Source organism: Schistocerca gregaria, chromosome 3, assembly GCF_023897955.1.
Source record: "Schistocerca gregaria isolate iqSchGreg1 chromosome 3, iqSchGreg1.2, whole genome shotgun sequence".
Lineage (NCBI taxonomy): Eukaryota > Metazoa > Arthropoda > Insecta > Orthoptera > Acrididae > Schistocerca > Schistocerca gregaria.
The window spans coordinates 357,553,495-357,569,450 of NC_064922.1; the positions used below are offsets into that span (position 1 = coordinate 357,553,495).

Consider the following 15,956-nt stretch of genomic DNA (forward strand, 5'->3'; position numbering starts at 1 on the left):
TTTTAGAAAAGGTTGCAAGTTGATCTGTTTCTGGACACTTGTTCTTCTTACAGTTAGTGCTATGCAAGTTATTAAGCAGAAATATGGTGCATTCTGCCCAGAGAAAGATAAAGCTAATATTTTGCAGTTTAGAAGCATGCTGGTTTGTCTCCATCACATGCTGTAACTCTTGTCTCCACTAGTAACTTTGTCAGTGAACAGAACAGAGAGCATACTGGCAGTTGCAGAATATTTTCCACATCTCCCGGTGCAGACAAGATCATGCACTTGTCTTTGAACATTCACAGCACTCCAACAGCAGGAAGAATGTCTTCATAACTCATCTGTTTCTTAAGTGAATCCAAACCTCTTGCAATTCTAAGTACAGCCCTTAGTGTCTTGCCTTCAGAGATGAAGTACAGTTGCATGTTAAGTTGTAGGAGTGCCAATAAACCAAAAGAATGTCCCATGATATTTTATTCTCAACTCTGTGATTAACATAAGGGACCAAAGGGTGGTGATGAATAATGTTCAGATGTGGTGGTGGCTACCTACACTATACACAGGGTGGCTGGAAATTCCTGTTACAAACTTCTAGGACATATAGAGGGTAGTGAGTACATAACATTTTGAATAGGAACCCATGTCTGGAAACGTATCATTTCCTTTCTACGACAGTTTCAATGCAGATGATTATCTCATCCACACCCACATGAGGAATGTACTTAGGCGTGACCCAGTAAAGTTGTTGCAATCCATTTGAAAAGAATACTGACTCGTTCCGTTACTACTCACGCATTTGCATTACAACTTGTACCATATGGTTTACATTAGTCAACAACAACAAGAACCCAGCATCTACGGCACCAGCCACAATGTACCGATACATTACAATAGTGGCTTGATGTGGCGGCCACCAACATTGTCACACACATTGTACCTCCGAAGCATGTTCTGGTACTCTCTCTCCATCCCACCTGGTGTCTCTTCAGTGTCTTGTGCAGTGGCCAGAACTCGTGCCAGCAGATCTTCCTCTGTCTCTACAGGTGTCTCATAAATTAGGCTCTTCATATGACCCCACAAATAGTAGTCTATAGGGGTTAAATTTGACGATCGTGGCGGCCAAGCAGTTCGACCACCACGCCCTATCCATCTTTCACCATGCTGTCTGTTGAGATGTGTCTGGACAGCCAGTGAAAAGTGAGGTGGTGCTCCATCATGCTGAAACCACATTTCCTGACGGACATTCAATGGCACAGCTTCCAAGGACGGGTCTATTACATGTTGTAGGAAAACTAAGTATGCAGGAGCTGTGAGCTTGGATGGAAGGAGGTATGGTCCAATCACATGACCATCCGGAATACCTGCCCATGTTAATTCCATATCTGTCTTGAAATCCCTGAACATGCATGGCATGTGGGTTTTCGTTCACACAGACATGGCTATTTTGAGCATTCAGAACACAATCCCTTGTGAACCTACGTTCATCTGTGAAGAGAACTCGACGTGGAAACGAATGCGTCGATGCAACGGTGCAGGAACCATGTGCAGAAGGCCACACATTGTGGAAAGTGTGCTGGACCCATAGGGTGTACCCTTTGTAAGTGGTACGGATGTAATTGTTGCTCATGCAGAATGTCTAAGATGGTACTGTGACTAACAGCCATTGCACACACAATTGTTCACGAACTCGTTGACGGGCTTATCTTCAATGCGACGCAGTACACCGTCAAATTTGGGAGTGCGGTGTCACCGTGGAACACCACAGTCCTGCCTCCTCATGGTGAAGGTACCTGTTTCTCGTAATTGTTTTGTTACTTGGGCATACAGTTTGTGTGATGGAGTGTGACGGTATGGAAAACGTTCGTGATACAGCTGACTAGCAGCTCTTCCGTTAGCTCCAGCTTCGCCATACACAAGGAGCATGTCTGTGTATTCCCCAAACATGTAGTGCACCATGTTTCCTCTATTGGTGATGCACAGGTATTGACTTGGTCTCACAGCAAAGTGGACAATAAGTGACATCTGGGGATCGTTCAACGTAGTACACGTCATCGTGTCTACCCTGTTGCATACCAGGACAGGGAACTCTGAGACATTTCTCTTCCCCTAAGCAGACGTTGACGAGGTACACATCTGAATTGAAACTGACGTAGAACAGAAACGATACAATTCCAGACATGGGTTCCTATTCAAAACGTTCTGTACTCACTACCCCTACATGTCCTAGAAGTTTGTAACAGGAATTTCTGACCACCCTGCTGAGCTAAGCACATGGTTTCTGCTTAGCACCCAGCAGCTGCCACATTAATTTCTAGTTTAGTTCCTGATATCTTACCACTGACTACATAAAGTTAAGAAGTTGTAATTTATTAGAACTGACCTTAAGTAGTGCTCTGTTTGCAGCTGAATATGACTCTGTGAGTAACGTTTATATTAATTGTAGTACATTCTCTGACAGTATACAGAATAAGTTCCGAGCCACTTGGAATGTTGATTGCTCTATGAATTTACAAACTGTGTGTCAGGTGAATGTTGCAACTGAATTAAGACAAAGCTGTTAATTATAGCTATGGTATCAACCTTTTTAGCTGTGTATTACTTGGCATAGCAATTAGTAAAGCAGCTTAAGGCTGTTGAGGTATCTCCTGTTGTGATATTCAGTTTTCTGTATAATTCACAAGTGTCTGCTTTGCAAACACCGTATGTCTGTGAAAAGAGTAGAAGGTACAATCAACTTTTCACTCTAAGGATTTTCCAAAAATGTTCAAATGTGTGTGAAATCTCATGGGACTTAACTGCTAACATCATCAGTCCCTAAGTTTACACACTACTTACCTAAATTATCCTAAGGACAAACTCACACACCCATGCCCGAGGGAGGACTTGAACCTCCACCGGGACCGGCCGCACAGAAGGATTTTCCAAGATAAGCTGTTAAATAAAATTTTGTTTAATACGTATATGTTAAAACTGAGAGACTGCTTAATTTCTTCGGAAATCCACTCAACCATCTCATAAGAAAACATGGATTCTCTTTTACTTTTAATATGCTCTGCAAGATATTTTATCAATCTGTTGTAGAATTACTTGTACAAGAATGCAAGGAGACTAAATTATGACTGTTTTGATTTCACACACACTTACAACAAACTTAAGAATAGAATTGAGAAAAATATTAATGTGAATGCTCCTGAACTCTGGACTTGAGACATTTACCACTAGACCATTGGCCCATACAGCAACATGTAAATCAAATGGTAGAGAATGTCTTGTGTAGGCGCAAATGACTCGGTGTTGGCAGCTTGTGTAATGTATTGAGCTTCATAGTTGAACTGCTTATCGTAGAGATAGTGATTCATTCTGGTTAGCCACAGTTGTGACTAGGTGACTACCCAATTTCTTGTCAGAAACTGAGGTTAGATTCAACTGTCTGTTGCATAAAAATTAGAGAATAAATTGTGAGTGGCCAGTATGATAATACCAATATCAACTTCGGAACTCCTGTATTTCAGTAGTTCCTTCTATAAAAAACCAAATGGAGTGCTGCAAACTTATGATACATTGATGTGTGCATCAATAAAATAGCAAAGGGACCCTGAAAGGCCCCCAATTTGGCATCACCCTCAGTGCCACCCACGTAAGTTTGTTGAGTGCCTTTAAAATGTACTTGTCAGGTACTACTGAACTCATTCAGCTGAGTGGTGCCTTGCTGCTGTAGCACTTGAGGGGAGGAAAGCCTCCCCCCCCCCCCCCCTACAGTAGTAGGGGGTTGCCCGCCCTCAGACATTATAGCAATCATGAGGCACCACTCAGCTGAATGGGTTTTGAAGTCTCTTAGAGGCACACTACACTGCAAACTGTCATTTCCAACTGCGAAATGTGTAGGGATCAAAGCCTCAGGGAAGGGGTAGTTTCATTGACTTCTTCGGCCACCCATAAGAAAAGTGCACAGTTTCAGTACTGGGTGTCGGGGTTATTACCTCTACTGGAGATGCATCAAAAGAAGGGGTGAAATGTGGGTAAGAGGTGGTGTGACAACCTTCCCATCATGCGAAAGGATTGTGGTGAAATTTGGTGATAATGTGACATTAAACCACCCTACACCTCAACAGACTTCTGAATTGTGACCTTTTTTTTGCACATGTTCACACATTGCTGTCTGAAGTGTTACTGAGCCTGAGAGTGATGCTGCAGGACACCCTGCTTTTGCATCATTATGAATGAAGATTGTAGGCACCTTTGAACCAAATTTCAAACTAATGTGATACACTGGGAGACAATTGAAGGGTTTTGAAAATGTGAATATCTCTCTTCAGCCAAACCCTTCTTCAGCAAAGGAAACACAAGTACATTCACACAAGTAACTACACATAATGCACACATTACTTCCAACTGGTCAGAATTCCCAGTGGCAGTGGTCATGTGCGCATGAAGTGTGCTTGCTCGTGTGAATGTGTGTGTTTCCTTTGCTAAAGAAGGCTTTGGCTGAAATCTATAACATATAACAGTCATATCGTTGTGCCTGTCTGCAACAGTGGGTCATCTTTACGGTGAGTATTCAACCTATCCTTTTCCTAGTATTGTGGATATTTCAACCTAGAGTTTACATCACTTTATTATAGTCTTGCATTTTGAAATTACGAGGCGTGTTTTTTTAGTAAGTACTGTTTTGAAATTTAACAAAAGACATGCTAAGATATCTCGATAATTTTATTTTCAAATGAAAGCTTGTACCTTAATCTACTTTTCTACCTAATTTCCGTCAATATTGAGGCACTTGTCATAACATTGTACCAGTTTTTGAATACCCTCCTCATAGAAGTCTGCCGCCTGACTTGTTAACCACTGCATCACCACTGTTTTGACTACGTCATGAAGACGCTGACCGCTCAGGTGTTTCTTCAAGTGCAGGAACAGATGGTAGTCACTGGGCGCAAGATCAGGGCTGTACAGAGGATGATCTAGAGTTTCCCATCGAAAAGATTTGATGAGATCTTTGGTCTGATTAGCCACATGTGGACGGGCATTGTCTTGCAGCAAAACGGTGCCCTTGCTCAACTTGCCACTTCTTTTGTTCTGAATTGAACAGTGCAGATTGTGCAATGTCTTACAGTAAGCTGCTGCATTGATTGTCTCATTACGAGACAGAAATTCCACAAGCAATACTCTTTTTCTGTCCCAAAAAACTGTGTACATGATTTTCCCGAGCAGAAATTGTTTGCTTAAACTCCACTTTTCTGGGTGAATCTGAAAGCCACCATTCCATGGACTGTTGCTTTGTTTCTGGTGTGACATAGGCCACCCATGTTTCATCTTGAAGAAACACGTCGGTGGTCAGTATCTTCAAGACGATGACGAAGTCAAAACAGTGGTGATGCAGTGGTTAACAAGTCAGGTGGCAGACTTCTATGAGGAGGGTATTCAAAAACTGGTACAACATTATGACAAGTGCTTCAATATTGATGGAAATTATGTAGAAAAGTAGATTAGGGTACAGGCTTTCATGTAAAAATAAAATTATTGAGATATCTTAGCACGGTTCTTTTTAATTTCATAACAGTACTTACTTTCATGTTACAATATACAGTTTTTTTTCTTTTTTGTGTGTGTGTGTGTGTGTGTGTGTGTGCGCGCGCGTTTTTTCCATGTTGTGATGATTTTTGACATCAAAGTTCATTATAGAGGGGCGAGCACACAATTTATGTTAGAGTATCATATGGTAGTTCCACTCCAGACTGTATAATTTGTTATGATATTTTTTTGCAGAAGTGGCTTTGTCTCCTAACAACCATGAGGTTCACATTTATAAACGTCTAGATAATGACTGGAAGTTACTGGATGTGTTGAACCAGCATGATTTACGTGTGACTGGTATTGATTGGGCTCCTAAAACAAATAGGATTGTGACCTGTGCTGTGGTATGTTTAATATACTATTTAATCTTGTAATATTTTTATTTTGCTCTTTATATCTTCATAGATCACAGAATTTCTGGATATTGACAGTTGTTTTATTTCATTACAATATTAACCATTTTTTTTATTTGTATACCTATTAAGTACATTTTGAGAAAAATTTATTTATTTTTAGGATCGAAATGCATATGTGTGGACTCAGGGTGAAGATGGAAAGTGGAAACCAACACTTGTCTTGCTGCGCATCAATAGAGCAGCCACATGTGTGAAGTGGTCACCACTTGGTATGCTTAGAATCATACTTTTCGATGTTGTTTGAGTAGTTAATACTAGGAATATGTAATGGAGTGCTAAAATTTCATGGCTGTAAGTTTAATAATTGTACATAACAACTCCACATTGTGCTTTGAAAAATACTGTAATGCATTGGCCCATAACGTATTTGTTGTTTTCCCTCTTTCAAAGTGGTCACTCCAACCCAGTACAATTGAGTAAGAGTGGAAGAAGGAAGTTTCTGAAAAAGTGTGTGTGTGTGTGTGTGTGGGTGTGTGTTGGATCTGTATAGCTCATACATAGTATAGGGGTGTTTTTTAAGTAAGTATCGTTTTGAAATTTAAAAAAGACATACTAAGATATCTCAATAATTTTATTTTTACATGAAAGCCTGTACCTTAATCTACTTTTCTACATAATTTCCGGTAATATGGAGGCACTTGTCATAATGTTGTACCAGTTTTTGAATACCCTCCTCATAGAAGTTCGCCGCCTGACTTGTTAACCACTGCATCACCACTGTTTTGATTTCGTCATGTAGATGCTGACCGCCCAGGTGTTTCCTCAAGTGCAGGAACTGATGGTAGTCACTGGACGCAAGATCGGGGCTGCATGGAGGATGATCTAGAGTTTTTCATCGAAAAGATGTGATGAGGTCTTTGGTCTGATTCACCATATGCGGACGGGCATTGTCTTGCAGCAAAATAATGCCCTTGCTCAACTTCCATGGACTGTTGCTTTGATTCTGATGTGACATAGGTGACGCATGTTTCATTGCCCGTAACAATTTGGCTTAAGAAATCATCACTGTCATTGTGGCATCACTCAAGGAAAGTCAATGCACTGTCTAAACGTTTGGTTTTGTGCACATCCGTCAACATTTTCGGTACCCAACTTGCGCACAATTTTCGGTAATTCAAGTGCTCAGTCACAATGCCATACAAAGCACTATGAGAAACTTTAGGAAAGTCATCCCGCAAGGAGGAAATTGTAAAGCATCTGTTTTCTCTCACCTTATTGTCCACTTCCTGCACCAAACTTTCATTAACGACCGAAGGACGCCCACTCCATTGTTCATCATGCACATTTGTGCGGCCATCTTTAAATGCTCTCACCCACTTTCTTACCATTCCATCACTCACAATACTTTCTCCGTAAACTGCACAGATCTCACGATGAATATCGATCGCTTTTAGGCCTTTAGCACTAAGAAAACTTATAACAGTCCGTACTTCGCAGTCGGCGGACTCACGATTATCGGAGGCATCTTAAACACTCAGTACACAACATAAACAAGGAAGAATCAGACTGTAATGGCATCAGTGCATAGATTAAGTTACAGGCTTTCATGTAAAAATAAAATTATTGAGATATCTTAACACGTCTTTTTTTTAATTTCAAAACGATTCTTACTTTAAAAAACATGCCTCGTAGTATTTTACGACAATTTCATACAGGTTCTGTTCAATGCAATAATTCTTAATCAGTTAGTGTGATTTATGATGTGCAATCTCCTCATGAACCTTGATCAATCATCTCAGTTATTTACCAAAATCATCAGTCAGTAATTAACTTTTCATACATTTTTTTGAGTTCCTATGTTTCGGTTGAAATTGCAGCACTGTAGTTACACATTTGTGGCATAAACCACATTGCTATGAAATATTCAAATATGTTTTGGTTTAAAAAACTAGCATTCACAGGTAGAAGGATAAAATATGTCTGATTAAGCACACTGTCTGATCACACTTCTCTGGACACCTATTAGGGGAAATTCATGTGGGTTGTACCTACCCTTTTTCATATGATGGCATGGACTCTGCTGGGGTCACTCTCAGTAGTGTATGTGTGTGTGTGTGTGTGTGTGTGTGTGTGTGTGTGTGTGTGTGTGTGTGTGAGAGAGAGAGGGGGGGGGGGGGGAATGGTAGCCGATTCTTCCTAAAGACCCAAAACCAGGGAAGGTAGTGATGTTGGACACAGGGGTCTTGGGTCTTGAGCCAAGTCAGTGTTTTAACTTGTCCCAAAGGTGTTCCATTGGACTCAGGTCGAGACTGGCGCGGCAGGCCACTCCATTTCAGGAATTTATTGTCCACCAAATATGGCATTAATGCTTAGCATTGTCATGCTGAAACAAATAATTATCTCAAGACTGTTCCTCTACTGTACACAGGTCACAGTGCTGTAAATAATGTGTTAATAAGCTTTCACATTTAGTATTTCCTTAAGCTCAATAAGAAGACTACATCCCAACCAGGGAAAACACCCCAATGCCATATCACCACATCTTTGGTACTTCACTGTTGGCATTACACATGATGGTACATAATGTTCTTCAGGCATTCACCAAGCCTAAACTCTTCCATCGGATTGCCACAGGTTACAGCTTGATTCATCACTTGTTTCTAGTCATTCACTGTCCAATGACATCTTTACCACCTCAAGTCTTGCATAGCAGAAATGTGTGCTCAACCTTTGTATCCCATTCATTTTTAACTTCCTACGCACAGTCATTGTGCTAGATGGACTGCTGATAGCACTTACGAGTGATACCTTGCACTAATTTTGTGCAATAGTTTGCAACCTTCCTCCACAATGCTGGTTCCTGTCTGTCAGTACACAAGGTCTGCCTGAACTTGGTTTACTATGCTTCCTTCCTTGATGTTTCCAGTTAACATGGGCAGCGTTATAAGGGTCGAAATATCTTTGATGAGTTTGTTACTCAGGTGACATCCAATGTTCCTAATCAGTGAGATCACCTGACTGACTCATTTTGCTGTCACTACTTCTCTACTGACAACTCAATACTCCCTACCCCCTTTAATACAGGCAATCTGCCTCGTGAAATCTAGTGGTCAGTTGCGAATTATATTGGATTTTTAATCAGTCAGTGTGTTTCATTGCAAGTTTGTATACAACAGATATTTTAAATAAAATTTGACATATAATTTGAAGAAAAAGTGAATAAACAAATATGAAACCTAAAATGTCATTTAAAAATATGTGAGTTACCTCCAGACACTGAGATTGGCACCCGGTTCAAGATTAGTTATTTTGAGTTCTCATCCTGGAGAACTCTCTTCATTACAAGTGTTGACCAAGAGGATGAAAGATGTACATTCTGGTTACTGAAATATTGTTTGATTTCAGGTTCAGTTCAGGGGTTCAGAGTTGTACACTATTGGGTATTGTTAGAATACATTTCATCTGTTAGCCCTATATTACAGTACACTAAATATAAGTTCTTCAGTGATAAGATGAGATTGCATGAAATCCAGCACACACAGAGGTATTTAGATAGTCGTTCTTCCCTCACACACCATATGCAAATCAAACAGGAGGAAAGCCTGATACGTGGTGCAGTGGAAAGTACTTTGTCACGCTTTTTACAGTTGTTTGCAGAGTATGAGTATAAATGTAAAAGTCTTATTATTTAATTTACTGCCACAATGGGAACTTGTCAAATATGGATCCTCCTTGAGCTTGGATATTTGTGAAGGTGTTTTTAAATAAAAGCCTTCATTTGCCAAAAGGGCTTTAGAATGTAAATGTTTAGTATCACATGAAATAGTGACTGTCTATACACTTGCTATTGGTATTACATCATCCTTGGTGAGAAGTCATGTAATGACCTTAATTAAATCCTGTAGTATTCCTTATTATATCTTTGTTTGCTAGTAATTTGGACAAGTATCATAATTGCTGCATTATGTACACTGATGAATTCAAGTAGGGCCCACATCTTGTTTGTTCAAGAACCATCCTCATGATTTTTATTACTAATACTTTTGTTGTTTTGTATTCCAAGTTATATATGAGCTTCAGAAAAAAGAGAAAGGAGCTAGAACTATTCATACGCAAGCAACAGCCAGAAAATTTTCTAATAATAGCAATAATAATACAACAAATAAAAATTTATGTACTTATGCAGTTTTTACTTGCACTTCTCTCCATACAAATGAAAGCCATTTTTTCAGAGCTTCAGTTAATAAATGTTACCCTATTGACTGTTTTTGAATCAAATGCTTTTGTCATTTGTGCTGCAGAAAACAAGTTTGCTGTTGGTTCCGGAGCACGACTGATTTCTGTGTGCTACTTTGAAAGTGAAAATGATTGGTGGGTTTCAAAACATATAAAGAAGCCCATCCGCTCCACTATCACAGCAATTGATTGGCATCCAAACAACGTGTTGCTTGTTGCTGGATCAACAGATTTTAAGGTGAGTATTTATATGTGAATGTAATAAAGAAGAAACTTGTTTTCTGTGTTTGTAGGCAAATCGTTATTTTCAAAGTAGCTGCAGGTTTTAATAATGTTTACAACTTTAAATGTCAGTCATGTGCATTTCCCAAATTGCTTAAAAACAAGTACAACATAGCTTTGAAGAGGGTGAGGCTTACCAGTTTTGTCCTTACTTGTGGAAATGTAATGTGTTCACTCTCCATTCTTCCTTGTTTTTTCTAAGATAGAAAGCATTCCAAACCTTTATAACGGTTCTTCTAATAGCATTGTTCTGGTATATCATTTTAGCTTCAGTGAGTGTGTGCAGATGCAGTTATCTGCTCTGCTGTGATGTCGTACAATTTTGAAGTCGTGTATATCACATGGTTTTGAAGTAGTGTGATGAAATTATTTACCTCTCGGACAAAGTAAACATCACATGGTTAACAGAGAAGTACATTTTGGTTGTTCATCACACCCATCTCATTCACATGGCATGTTGGTTGAGCATCCTCATCTATGAAAGTCCTCTCATGGCGTGTGATGTTGTTTCAGCCACCATATAAATTGAATATCAGGAAGAGTGTATTTTGCTGCACATAAGGTTTCACATTGCGAACCAGATATGATTCAAGCAGTTGGGGGGTAATATTGTCATTTTAAGCATGTGGCTAAAAACGTTTCCAGATTGGCTCTGCAGAGCTTCAACTTCCTGAGAGACTTGTGGACTGAATTTTCTAGTGTATTCTTGCTAACACAAGAACACTGTCAGCTTCAGTTTTCCAGATGCAGCAATGGAATATTGCATGATGCAAGAGAGTTCTCAGTACCAATTGAAACAAATGTTTTTTTATTGCTTCAGTGTGTCAGCATATGTTTTATACTAACTGTACAAGAGGGTACAAAAAAAGGAATTATTTTTTTAAAAGCTATATATTTTCAAGTTGTTTACAAAACAAACTTATCTTCTTTGAAATACTCTCCATTACAACAAATATATTTGTCCCACCAGTGCTCCAATGCTTGAATTTTTTTTTTTAGTCATCTTTAGAAATGGCTGACAGCTCCTCCCTTGTTTTTCTCTTAACTTCTCAAACTTTGTCAAATTGGTATCTTTTCACACGTGGAAATAAGAAAAAGTCACACAGAGCCAGGTCGTGGGAGTAACATGTATCGGGCAGCAGAACTATGCCATTTGTAACCAAAAACTAACAGAGATGGCTGTGTGTGCAGGTGCATTGTTTTGGTAGAAGAATCAGTCTCTTGTCTGCCACAAATTAGGTCTTTTTTGAAGAACACTGTTGCACAATTCTCTGAAAACTTCCAAATAAAAAGTATGACTGACTGTCTTACATGGGGGAACAGACTCTGAAAGAACTATGCACTTGGCATTGTTTTGATGTTTGATTTGACTCAACATTTTTTTGGCAGGGTGGTGATGACATCTTCCATTGGTTTCTGGGTCGTAACCATAGCACCATTACTCAGCACCCGTGATGACCTTTGACACAAAATCTTGATCAGTTTCAAGCTGTTGCTTCAAAGCACGCAACTTGATGTTGCTTTGGATTATCAGTCAGAACCCAAGGAACAAACTCAGCAGCAACCCTTTTCATTCCCACATCTTCTGTTAAATTCTGCTGAACTGAGCTCCAAGATAATCCACTAATTCCAGACAGTTGATCAGTTGTCTTTCAATGGTTTGTGAGCAACAAGCTCTCGAATTTTTTTCAATACTTTTGTCGATTTGGGCAGTTGATGTACGTCCTGAACCAGGTTTGTCATCAAAGGCATATCGCCATTTTTAAATCGAGAAAACCACTCGTACACTTGAGATTTTTCCATAGCATCATCTTGGTAAGCTGTTTCCAACATTAAAATAGTTTCAACAGCATTTTTACTGAGTAGAAAACAAAATTTCACAGCTACACTTTGTTCACTTAAATTTGCCATCATAAAAAATGAAACAAGAATGAAGCAGCACTAGCAGAAACAATCACTACAGATGCACAGAACAAGCCAGGTCAACAACGCAGGCAGCACTGAACTGGCAATGAGTTGTGCTATACATGCCTAGCGACAGAAATGCATACTGTGCAAGTTCCACCCACTTCAGTGTTATTCCAATCTCTCTCTCTCTCTCTCTCTCTCTCTCTCTCTCTCTCTCGTAAATATTGTCATGCTGTGTGGTCAGTGTTTATTACAAAATCTCAGTCATATGTTGCAAACGAGGCTTTGGCCTGTCGCTTAAAGAGCTTGACAGGATGACGATGACAACTCTCTGAACTAAACATCACTTGCCTTTGATTTAAACTGCATACTTGCTGCTATTGCCCACTGCTGAAGAGAAGCTGCTATTTGCTGTGCACCTTCTCTGGCTTCAGTGAATCTCTTGAATGCCCATTTATTGACAGCATTTAATTTACCAACTCAGTATACTCCGTTTTCGATGTCTGCTTCCCATCTCTTCACTAAGTCCTTTCTTATTAACCTTGAACTTACTTCCTTGGTCTGCAATGTTTTCAGACTCCAATGAGGATGCTGTTTCGCCTATACAACTGCAATTATTTTGACACTCAATGTTACTTACTCCCAGGTCTTCTATCTTTGATTTGATTCATACACTGAATCTTCATATTTTCATCCTGATTTTACAGGTGATGCGGTTGATGCACTTGAGTCATCGGTGATATTAATACTGTCAACAAAATCTGGAAGAGCTTCAGTTTTATTTTCATAGACAACCTCTTCAACTTTTACAAAAGACACTTCCTGGTGCATACCATATAATCCAAAACTGTGGATAAAACAATATCTTTCAGAAATTGATGTGCTCACAGCTGGCAGTGCAAAGCTCTTGTCTCAAAATAAATTTGAGAACTTTTATCATGTCAGTGAGTGCTTGTTTGCTTTTTTCACTCTTATTTTCAACAATACCTGCAACATCTTGAACATTTTGAGCTTCACATTCTGCCCGCAAACTTGTCGAAGGTTGTTGATTCTCTGAATTAGTGAACAACACTGACAGTTTAATGTGAACACAGACCACCAACCTCATTCTGTTAGATGCAGAGAATCAAGGGTAATCAAGCTACAGCATGAAAACACAAAAAACATTAATAAGTTGAACATAATTAACTAAGCACCTCGTATTATATTAATAAAGGATGTTTGTTTTTAGATGCTCTTTCTATGTATAGTATTGAATGTTCGTTTTTTAATCATCGACTTTGACCTCATTTTTACAAAAACTAACACTGTATTCATCTTTTTGAGGTTATCACGTACTTTGCCTCCCACAGATGCCAGCTATCACTTACATTGTTTGTTTGTATAACATCACAAAAAATACTGCACCTGACAATGAGAATAAATTCTCGAAACACATTTCATCCAGCATAAAAGAAAATAATAATTATATGGAACTGAGTTTAAACCAACACACAAGCAACCCAAAGTGACTGAAGGTTTCAACTAGTGGTGCAGGCGGTCAAACGGTGAAACGCGTTAAATATGATTCGACAAAGATGTAGCCTCGATCACAACAATCACGACGTTGTGCAAGCACTGTAGAAGCAGTTTGGAACTGGCTGTGATTCGTCATTATATCTTTATTCGAACTAATGTTGATGACCCAGAAGCAGTATTTAGACATCAGTTTACTAAATCCATTTTGGGAGCACCATATAAATGGGGTGCAATTACTCCCATCAGCCACCACACCAAGTAGGACTTCGCAGCAGCAGGAGATACGGCACAAATTGTTCCAACTCATACATCTTTCCCGCTCCAAATCCACTGAACAGAGCGCCTAGGTGTCAAGAAATTTAACCATGTAATGTTTGTAAATACTACTTGACAGCCAACATCATTCCAGCATCATTTTATGTAATTTTTTTTTTCTTCACAAACTTTTTTGTAAAGTGTAAGTCACGGGGAAAGTATAAATATGCTGACGTAAAATTGGGTGCAAATTGACATTGTGGACATAGGATATTTCATGGGGGCGATAAAAAAAAGTGTTGTAAATGGTGGGAAAACATTAATTCCAAGAATATTAAAGTGGGGTTATACTGTAGAATGCCCTTGCTAAACCTGATAAATAATGGTGACCCACATGTCAGTCCCTCACCTTGTTAATCCCTAGAACAGATTCCCTGTTGACAACCTAGCTTACACATTGGACTGGACTACAGCTTTTCCTTCATTCTTTCATTATTTTGCACCACCTATTTGTTTACTTACCTTTGCTCACCACTTCTAGGTTTGAACTACGCCCTTTCAAAAATTTTTCCTGAAATGCAAGTCATACAAGGAAGGTCACTCAGTCCATGTGGAGATTTATCACGTACTCTTACAGTGGTGGAACCTGAATGCACAGGGAATGCACTGTCAATACTAAAACTGTCACCTCCCTGTTCATGTCGAGGAATTGGTGCCTGTCTGTTTGGGTGCACCTTGACTATGTGCAATGGCCATTGAGCCAGACGGCTATTGCTCTGGCTGGGTGGCATCCATGGGAAGAGCCTTTGTTTGGAATAGGCAGCAACATGGTGGATAGCTGGCCAAAGTTATCATCTGGTGGTCACAGGACTCTGGCAATCTTTCCACTGCGGATATCAGGCACCATGAAAAGACATAAGCCTTCAGCTTGTTGCTGTGAAGCTGCAGCTGTTTTAAGACATATGAGAATACTTCTGTGCAGATTTTTACAAACATGTGACCTTTTTCTCCTTGAAAAGAGTCTTAGGAGACAAGCAAAACAAAGTGACTTGCTCCTCTCTGTTCCTGGATTGCATCCAGACAGATGAAGAAGGTCAAAATCATGGTGTACTGCTGTGATGTGAAGCTGTGTTTCTCTCACTAAATACCCCTCTGTTAGGTAGGACATATTGGCCTCATCAGCTGACTGAGGAAATGGAGGCATGCCCTGTCACCCGCTCCGACTATGGGAGCACGTAATTGACATTGTTCGTTGGTCCAACCTGGCTCCTGTCCTCCCAACCTTTTCCATTTTTCTTATTCTTTTACATTGATGTTGTTTTACTGTCTCATCATCATTGTTGTTGCATTTCCTGAGATTCAATAAACTTGTCCACATTGCTAGTTTCCTTGTGGTAATGGAGGGTGAGAGAATGAGTCAGATGCAGAAAGTGCATCTCCCATTGCATAATATGTCCCGGGGTTCTCCAGCTGCTTTCTGAGCTGAGCATTTTGCTCACTTTCACCCTCTTAGCTCACTCTCACTTCTACTTATGTCTGTCTCATAATTTTATCAGCTCTTGGTTACAATCATATTGATCAGTATTTGTCTTCTCTATACATCCTCTCAGAGGGCTCTTCCTGGCTTGATGCATATAGAATGGAGCCAGTGATGATCACACCTAATGCAGTGCGTCGGGCACATATTTACCCACTGTACTTACGACCTGATTTGTGGAGACTGCAGGTTGACTACTGCATGAAAATGCACGATGTGAGCTGCCCCTTGTCTGTCTCAGTTGCAGAAACAGCCAGCCTCACCAGCCCTCATAGTGTGCTACATTATTTCAGAAATGCAAAATCCAA

General features: G+C 39.7%; 1 protein-coding gene across 1 annotated transcript in view; it reads left to right on the top strand.

Moving 5' to 3' along the window:
- Positions 1–15,956, top strand: part of LOC126354041 (actin-related protein 2/3 complex subunit 1A-B) — a 38,759-nt gene that overhangs the window by 3,393 nt on the left and 19,410 nt on the right. Inside the window, exons 3-5 of the mRNA XM_050003385.1 lie at positions 5,749–5,900; positions 6,073–6,181; positions 10,214–10,386. Coding sequence (XP_049859342.1) covers positions 5,749–5,900; positions 6,073–6,181; positions 10,214–10,386 — 434 coding nt within the window. The remainder of the gene's footprint in view (positions 1–5,748; positions 5,901–6,072; positions 6,182–10,213; positions 10,387–15,956) is intronic.